General features: G+C 38.7%; 1 protein-coding gene across 2 annotated transcripts; it reads left to right on the top strand.

The window, feature by feature from the left end:
- The first annotated feature begins 1,850 nt into the window (after window positions 1–1,850).
- Window positions 1,851–9,574, top strand: slc13a5b (solute carrier family 13 member 5b). Of its 2 annotated transcripts, XM_085430424.1 has the most exons (12): window positions 1,851–2,022; window positions 2,758–2,886; window positions 2,968–3,104; window positions 3,296–3,516; window positions 3,638–3,818; window positions 3,913–4,035; window positions 4,172–4,384; window positions 4,503–4,609; window positions 4,716–4,837; window positions 5,229–5,390; window positions 6,499–6,636; window positions 7,417–9,574. In XM_085430424.1, exons 1-12 carry the CDS (start codon window positions 1,924–1,926, stop codon window positions 7,540–7,542), a joined length of 1,758 nt encoding a protein of 585 aa, XP_085286550.1. In that variant the 5' UTR covers window positions 1,851–1,923; the 3' UTR covers window positions 7,543–9,574. The 2 variants fall into 2 exon arrangements, with proteins under 2 accessions (XP_085286550.1, XP_085286548.1); XM_085430422.1 differs by having other exon boundaries at window positions 2,758–3,104.

A 9,574-nucleotide genomic window follows, 5' to 3' on the forward strand; every position in this document is an offset into this window, starting at 1 on the left:
AGGATTGTGCAGACTTTGCAATCTGTACAAGTGAAATTCTTCCAATTTGCTTGAGTGTCTGCTATGCTTATAACATCCCAAGCAAATACCTGCATTAGGACCTTTGTCTGCCATTGTTATTTGTAACGTGGTCCTGTCATCATAACGGTCACTTTTTTGTTTGTAATTACAACACCAAAAACATGAAATCTGCTTAGAGTCAGTTGTTTCTATCCCAACTAAATTAGTGACTCAATTAGAGACTATGAAATAAACTGAAGTACACTGCATGTCATAGATGAAATGAAATGGGGGGTTGGGTGCATATCTTTTTTTTTATGTTTCCATGTATATATCGATTTCAGTGTTTCTATTCAAATTATTTCTCTGATATTGTAAATAAATAGAACTTGCATAAATTTGAGATACAGACTACTACAATGGTCACAGCTGCAAATTTTATGGCCGCAATTCACTAAACACAGCACATTTGAACAATATGGCTCTCACTATGCAATGATCAACGTTGTTTTATTGCTGTATGAATCCTTTTGTCAACATCTGAGACAGCACTCATGTTAACACTGTGGACAAAACATGTATTAAACAGTGTGTATACACACACATACATATAGATATATATATTGTAAATGCATGGACGTAAAGCAGCAGAATTAAGGGAATTGACCGTCCACATTATAGTATATATTTGCATGCCTTTAAAATTGGTAAGAAATGCCACTACACATGGTTGAAGACTCACAATTACAGGGACACAAATTAAAAGCTTTTCTCATCCTAGCATACCACCAATGCAGGATAATTACTGTTAGCACTTTCAAAGAAAAGATGCAGCCAAAAAACATGACATTCCTTGGCTCAGCATTTTATGTTCTTCTCTTACTTCTGCTCTTAGTTTTATTTAACTTCCATGCAGAATGTGTTTGATGTCTTAAAGCAGTGTTGGCTTGGGTTTATGGCACTCACTACAAATATCCCAAGCTTACAGTACATTGAAAGGGAGGCATAATGAAGCGTATTGTGCATCACATTTCAGTGTATTACAGTAGCCCTGGAGTAAATACTGTTTGTACTTATTTGTACTATTTTGTAATGCAATCATGATCCAGCTCCCCCACTACACTAGTTCCATAAGTGGTTATGATCATAGATAATTAAATAGTTTTCATTTGAAATAATGTGACCAATGTTTAATAAACTCACTGGACGGGTTAGAGAAAATAAAATTGCATAAAAATGGGTATTATTTGTTTGGGAAAAGGAAAGGGGAAAAGGAATTCAGTTCAGTCAAAGCTTCTGTGATGTTTTTGGTGAAATGTTTATTGTGCTGTCTTAAAGAAAGATACAACGGGATTTTGGGCGGATTACTGCCACCGTTATAAGGGTTTATTTTTTTTCCAGTTGTTTGACCTTTGTAAAACTAACTCCAAAACCCTTTTGTTAGACAGTGACCAAGAAATTTTAACTTTTAGCATTTTGAAAAGTAAACCTTATATACGTTTATTGAATTTCAAGAAAGCCTAGCTTGAAAAGTAAAATACTTGGTTGCATTATTTGTTGTGTCTCTTGCCTGAGCAACAGCAAGACTGAAGTCTGTCAACCGCATTCGCCCCTTTCTCCCCCGCGGGGGTGATAGAGGTGATAGACCTACTGTGGGGAATCCTCGGTTTCAAGATGGTAAATGTAAAAGATGTAAACTATTGTGGTTATTACGTGGATGAACTTTTTCACTTTTAATTGGTCAGTACTTTAGGTCAGTAGTTTAGGCGTTTGCACCCCCCCCCCTCTCTCTCCTCATTACGTTTCTCGCTCTCGCTCTCTTTTATTTGCGTGGGACTCCCCCCCCCCTCCCTCTTCTCTCTTCTGCGCCTCAAAAGTGCCATCCACGGTGCAAAGTCTGCTTTTCTCCATTTTCCTTTCAACATGGCATTCTTGAAATGCCTTTACTCTGTCAAAAATGAAGTGATCCTCTTCATAACTCCGTTACTTCTTCTTCCACTGCCTTTGGTGATCGGGACACAGGTATGTAATTAATCTGCGTTTGGCTTAAAACTAAACACAGTGATAAGAAAGGATGAAAGAATAAAGTAATTTTAATGAGAGAGATGTTACTTACTTGAAGAACTTGAATGAACTGAAATTAAGTGAGATTTTACCTTTCGCGCATTTTAATTTGCACTAGGTCTTTTGCACCTGTTGATGCGCGGTCAAGTGCACAGCGCTTGGAGCGAGTGCACGAGAGCTGTCCAGTGTTGGCTGGTGTGTTCTCCGGTTCTGTTAATTTAACTTCCTTTTGGTAGCATAAAGCTTAAGCGTGGGGCCACAGAGTAAAAAGGGCTCTTTACGCGTTGTGGGTCACAGAGACAAAAAAAATCACAGGTTGCAAGCATGTTATCACTGGCACAGGTTTAAATGCGAAGCATTAAAAAAAAAAGAAAAATCGGTTTTTCAAGCAGCTGATATTTAACCAGAATGAAACAATTCTAAATAAGATAGTATCATTGACCATCCAAGTTTTGTCTAGATCTCACTTATATTATCCCGACAGATGTAGAACCTGGCGATGAGACACTACAGATTATCTTATCTTCACCCTTTGAACTATCATAGTGTCTCATTAAAATTGCATCATAATTATTGATCTTAGCTGTTTATGAACTTAAGTCAGATTTTCATAGATAAGTTGCTGACACAGACTGAATGTAATGTCTTTGTTTTGTGCAGTTGTCTGTATGTTATAATTTTTTCTTATTGCAGGTGGCAGAATGTGCTTATGTGATAATCCTGATGGCAGTGTACTGGTGCACAGAGGTTCTACCTCTGGCTGTAACCGCTTTGCTTCCAGCTCTCCTTTTCCCTTTATTTGGCATCATGGAGTCCAAAGATGTAAGTAAGAAAAATATGCCACAGTGTATAGGCTTATTTATGTGTGCATACATCTTATCCAGTGTGATCCCTTTGTCTCAGGTGTGTATGCAGTACCTAAAGGACACAAACATGTTGTTTGTTGGAGGACTCATGGTTGCTGTAGCCGTGGAGCACTGGAATCTGCACAAGCGCATAGCTTTGAGGGTGCTACTCATTGTTGGTGTGCGTCCAGCACTGTGAGCGGTTAATTACCTTTCAGATCTGTTATGACATCAAAAGCACAGATATGATGTAGATTAAAAAAATAATCCTTTCACTCCCATCATAAAACTTTAACATACTTCATGTTCTGTCCCAAGAGCACGAAGAGCACCTTTCTGATTTTTTTTCTTAATTTACTATTAATTTTACTCTATCTTCTTGGCAGACTGATGATGGGCTTCATGGGTGTAACAGCATTCTTATCCATGTGGATCAGTAACACCGCTACCACAGCTATGATGGTGCCAATTGTCCAAGCAGTGCTGGAACAGCTAAACACCAGTGAGCCAGAAATGCCTCAAATCTTCAGCTCGGATGAGCAGGTCCAAACATCAGAGACTGACAATAAAGCTGATTCACAAACAGAGAAACAGAATGAGGGACAAGGTGAGCCCTTTGTAACTTGTTTATGTTTGGCTAGGACACAAAATCAATAAAAATCAACAGCGTCAAAGACTTTTATAAAGCTGCTAGTAGCCCCTTTTTATTTCTTTCTCTTTGTTTAAAGGCCCAGTAGTAGTGACTTTCTTAGATGCCACGACTGAGGCTGTCAGGCATAAGGAGGCAGCAGAACGGCGGAGAATGTGTAAAGGCATGACCCTGTGTGTTTGTTATGCTGCCAGCATCGGAGGAACAGCCACACTGACAGGAACTGGTCCCAATCTGGTGCTCATGGGCCAGATGAACCAGTGAGTGTCCTCTTATCAGTTATTAGTATTGTGCCAATATTTCAATTCATGTGTATTTATATATTCCTCACGTTTGTATTTTCTTTTGTATTAGATTGTTTCCAGAAAACGGGGACATTATTAACTTTGCGTCCTGGTTCGGTTTTGCCTTCCCCAACATGATCATCATGCTCACACTGGCATGGCTTTGGCTGCAGTTTGTCTTCATGGGATTCAAGTGAGTTTGATAATGCTTAAAGCCTGATTATAAGTGACAGAGACTTGAATCACCACCAAGAAACTTTTTACCGCACTAAGCCTGTGAGTGAGTGTAGAAGTGACACAAAGACTTTTCTTCCCATGTGATCCTCCAGCTTTAAGAAGACATGGGGCTGTGGGGCTGTGAAGACAGAAAAGGAGATTGCTGCATATAATGTGATCCGTGAACAGCATCGCCTGCTGGGGCCGATGTCTTTTGGAGAGATAAGCGTCCTGTGTCTCTTCATTTTGCTCGTGTTGCTGTGGTTCACAAGGGATCCAGGCTTTGTCAGTGGCTGGGCAACAGATATCTTCAACTCCCAAGCAGAGTTTGTATACATATTTTTATGAAAAACATACAATTCAACACCTAAGTTTTATTCATTCATAAATTTACTTTATAAAACTGTGGTATTATTTGATTTTTGCTTTCACTCCATCCTTCAGGTATGTATCAGATGCCACGGTGGCAGTCTTTGTCACAGTCCTTCTCTTTGTTCTGCCCTCCAAACCTCCACGCTTGTGTTCTTTTAGGACACATAGTTTTGACATAGGTGAGCCATCATTTCTGAAGAATGTTGTGTTTCCCATTCTAATAAGTTTGGGAAGAGTAGGCTATGCTGTAATTAAACTTTGATGATTCGTTTCTTTGATCTGTAGCATCTCATCAAACTGCTGGCCCAACACCTCGTCTCCTCAGCTGGAAAGCTGCCCAAAAGAAATTACCTTGGGGTATTGTGCTTCTTCTTGGAGGAGGGTTTGCTCTGGCTAAGGGCAGTGAAGTAAGTTACAAAGGCAGTTGTTAGATGCAATGGTTGTGGGGCCAATAACAATCTTTCAAGAAATTTTGAACTTCACAATAGCCATTCAGTGTCTTGAGATTCTGATTCTACTAGTTTATTTTAGAGGCATGAGGATTCATAGAGATGTTTATCAAATCGACCAGCTATTTAATCTGTTTTTAATGGTATCAGCATCATGCTTTTTTCCCTTTAATCTCCTAATGCAGTTTTAAAGTTTTATGCAAATCAAATGATTAGTAAATCTCTGGATTCAGATGTTTTTGGTGTTCTGCACATACGGTTGCATTGTAGCAGATGCAATATATTGTGACCAAACCTGAATCACAGTCTCCTCAAAGTAAATGTGCACTTTGTTTTGTTGTGTCTTTAGGTGTCTGGACTATCAAAGTGGATGGGAGATCAGATGGCTCCTCTGCAAAGCATCCCTCCCTGGGCAATTGCCATTGTCTTATGCCTGCTGATTGCCACATTCACAGAATGCACCAGTAATGTAGCCACTGCAACGCTCTTCCTACCCGTCTTAGCTTCGATGGTAAGCAAGTGAAGCAGTATAGAGCAAGTGAAATATAGGTGGTGTGGGAGAGGACAGAAAATACTGTTTGGGTGCAATAGCTCAGTTAGGTTAAGTGCTTCCTAGCGTAAATTCTTTCCCCCAGCTGGAGTTCACCATTGAAACTACTCCCAGTGAGAGCTGGTCCATTTTCCCACGTTTTGGTTTGGTTACCCATCTTGTTGGTCATTCAGGCTGAATATGTTTGGCCCCCTTCTGTGGGCCCCTTCTCCCATTAATAACCTGCCAAACACCAATTCAGTCCAGTGCCTTGTAACAGTGCCCTCCCTGCTGCTGCTTCTTCTGAAGAATAGCATTTCTGTGCCCACTAGCTGAGCACTGGAGAGAATGCCAAAACGAGGTCTGAAATGCAAGTAGTGGTTTTCACATTTATTGATATCTTGAGGGAAAAGCCAAGTAGATGCACAAGGATGATCAACCCTTCTGTGTTTAGCCCTTGAAAATACAAACAGAAAGTGAAGAAAGGGAGAATAGGTACTTTAGTCAGATTCACACAAACAGTTAAAGGCATTGTGAGAACATTTTGTGGCAACGGTGGCTTGTGTCATGTCACTTTGTGTGTCATCCTGTCAAGAGACTCTTTAGCATTTGATTTAGGCAGAAACCCTGTGACAAGACAAAATACTGTCATCCTGGTGACCTGATATACAGCTGAAGTTTAACAAAGACTAAACATAAAGTTTAGGTCTTTTCACCCTTTGGTTATTTTGAGAACCAGAAATTACTGTGCACTTGTAAGCTAGTGTGCTGCAGGACATGTAATTCAGAAGCAAATTCCACTGAGTAATGTCTTTTGCAACTTTAAAGTCTGCCATTATCTCCACATATGTAGTACGTTTCTATTTTAAATATCATGACTCAGCACAGGGCCAGCAGGAATTACATCTTAATTACACACACCTAATGAGAGTTTTCCCTGCACACAGAATTGCATACATTTCATTCTGAGTTATGAGCTGGTGATTAAGGTTGCAGAAAAATAGCCAGAAAGAATAGTGGAGGATGTTGTGATCAAGGCTGTATTCATCCGTGAGTCAGACTGCTGATACCTTGTGTGTGATTATTACAGTCTCAGTCCATTGGAATCAACCCGCTGTACGTCATGGTTCCTTGTACCCTAAGTGCCTCATTTGCCTTCATGCTGCCTGTCGCAACTCCTCCCAATGCCATAGTCTTCTCTTATGGATACCTTAAGGTTGCTGACATGGTAAGTACGACATTGGCTTTGGTATGCTTATTGTGTAAATTACATGTTGCAGTGCTGTGACTCTGGGACCAATGTTGAACTGCTTGGTCTGCAGAATTTACATTCATAAAAACGCGGTTGTGACCAGAATCTCTTAAGTGACAGTCACATTTTGACGATAGCTGATATTAAGGGTATTCTTTAGTTGTGTTCCGGCTGCAGAAGTGAAGCAATATGTTTCCAAGTGTTTTACAATAGTAAATGTTACCACTAGAAAGTTGTAGCACATGATGAGTCACTCTAAGTAGCCAGTGTAATCTGCAATCGATTTAAAATATCGTTTTCTGTCACATCCTTGTATGGTTATAAGGCATTTTTGATGAGTCAGATTAAGAACATTTTCTGTGCAAGCTGATACAGTTTCAAATCAAATTAGTTTGGTATGTAGAATTTGCGTCTCAAGGTCCCCTGCCATCGACTTTCCAGGAATGTTAAACAAGTTTAACACCTTCCGATCAAACTATTGTTGTGGATTCGTTACATAAATATTAAAGTGGTAGAATACAAAAAGAGTGGGCACATCCAAAACACTTCCATGGGTTAAAACATAAACTTAAGAAAATCTGAGAGATAACATTACAGTACATTTAAAGAAATATTCCAATCTACATACTGTGGGACTTCCTCAAATACTTCATGACTTTAGGGATAATGATCTTCTCATGCAACTTTCAGCAACAAATACAGATGTTAACAATAAACTAAATCTTGAAATGACTGCATTCTTTTCTTCTCCACCAGGCCAGGACAGGATTCGTCATGAACATCATTGGCATTCTTTGTATTACACTGGCCATTAACAGCTGGGGTAAAGCAATGTTTCACCTAGATTCTGTCCCTGCCTGGGCCAATGCCACTGGGGTATGAGACTGGCTCTGCAGTGAGAGAGGATCCATGCACAAGCCTATCCACAGGTGCCAGACTAAGACCTGTGGTCAGAGGGATGGTATTGGACCACGCAGTGAGATGCATGTGTCCAATTGGAGTTAGGACACAAGTCTCATGAGGCTCGTTTTGATTGACACTTGAGTGAAAAAAAGTGGTGATCTATAAAATTAGGGAGAAAAATGATTCAACTATATGAAAATATTCATTTTCATGTAATTGAACTTTATATATACATACATAATGATGTTAAACTTCAAATAAGTTTAGATCTCTTCTATAGACCTATTACACTATTTGAAACTCTTATAATACACATTTCTGTTATTCAGTACAATGGAATAACTGAAACAATATATTGGGACTATAGTGTCTGTAAATTTACGCTCCTTTATATCCTTAAGTGAACCAAATGACATCTTATTTTCTTTTTATCAAAGAAAATTAGAGGAAAAGGAGCTATTCATATAGTCAAAGTTATTTAACATGTACCCATGTGTTTATAGTAATAAGCCATATTGTATATCTTGATGATGCAACTTGAAAATATTTGACGTACTTCTTTTTTTATTTAATTTTCCTTCTATGCCGCTTCTGCTTTACTTTACAATATTTCAGAGAAAGATATTTTCACTTTCACATTTGTCGGACAGCTCCAGTAACTGGTTACCTTTCAGATTTTACACTTAAAGAAATCTTTGGTTTTGTAAAATATTATACATTGATACCTTGATAATGAATATAAAGTTTAATGCTATTAGTGATAGAAAAAAACATTACTTGTCAATACATTAGCAGTAATTATCCGTTAACTTTCATATAATATGACACTGACAAGAGCAATTCAGCTGCTTAATTATTACTTTTACTACTGATACATTTTTGGCTCAAAATATGTATTTTAATAAATAAAATACTCTATTTTAGGACATTTAAGGAGCGGATTATAAGGCGCAATATCGATAAACTGGTCTATTTTCATACATAAGGTGGACAGGATTATAAGGCGCATTAAACAAAACATGACTGATAGCCTTGAGTTTGAAATCCGCTTTGTAAGCATGTCTCTTAACAGGTGCCATTTTTGGGTCCTTTTACACACAACAATATTATTTGGAAGCACAGTACGTATCACTCCGCCAGGCTCCTGACTACGGTAGCCGTAATGCTCAGACAATCCATCAAGTAGTACGGTCAAGTCATACTAAAATATTTTGACAGGTTTTTGAGCGCCGTGTACCACATAAAATCAGTTTCAGGTCAGTAAGCACAACCAGAATTAATACTTAAGCCACACCGATTATAAAGGACACTGTCGATTTTTGAGAAAATTAAAGGATTTTGAGTGCGCCTTATAGTCCGAAAAGTATGGTTTTAAATATTGAATGCTTTTTTGGTTGTAATTTGGGCAGCTTAAAAAATATATAAACTGCAATATTTTCTCAATCACTCCTGTGCCATACAGAAGACTTTGCAAGTGAACATTTCTTAAGAGATTTGAGGTAACAAAAGCTAATGGCTTGGTTGGTGAACTTGGTATTTATCAGTTCAGAGCTAATACTGTATGTGCTGAATCAGACTTAGAGTTGGCTATGAATAAAGGATAAACTTTTTATCCTATCAAAGCAAAAGCTGTATGTAACGTGTACAAAAAGGATGACTTATTGTACTGTAAACACATTTGAAATGTTTGAGTCAGTGCACGCTGGAGAGATTATACCTCTCGGCTGGCCTGGGAACGCCTTGGTATTCCCCCGCATAAACTGGAGGAGGCGGCTGGGGAGAGGGAGGTCTGGGCCTCTTTGCTTAGGCTGCTGCCCCCGCAACCCGGCCTCGGATAAAGCGGATGAAGATGGATGGATGGATGGAGTCAGTACAGTTTGTCTCACAGCAATATTAATTGTAAATGAATTGCAATGAAGTGGTATTTAGTAATAACTGCATATAGTCTACTATTCTCTTCAGTTTCAAGACTTTTGCACATGTCAATTTATATAAAAATAAATAAATAATA

This window comes from Copadichromis virginalis, linkage group LG14 (assembly GCF_057382275.1).
Source record: "Copadichromis virginalis isolate Kocher_CV1m ecotype Utaka linkage group LG14, C_Virginalis_male_GT1.1, whole genome shotgun sequence".
NCBI classification, from domain to species: domain Eukaryota; kingdom Metazoa; phylum Chordata; class Actinopteri; order Cichliformes; family Cichlidae; genus Copadichromis; species Copadichromis virginalis.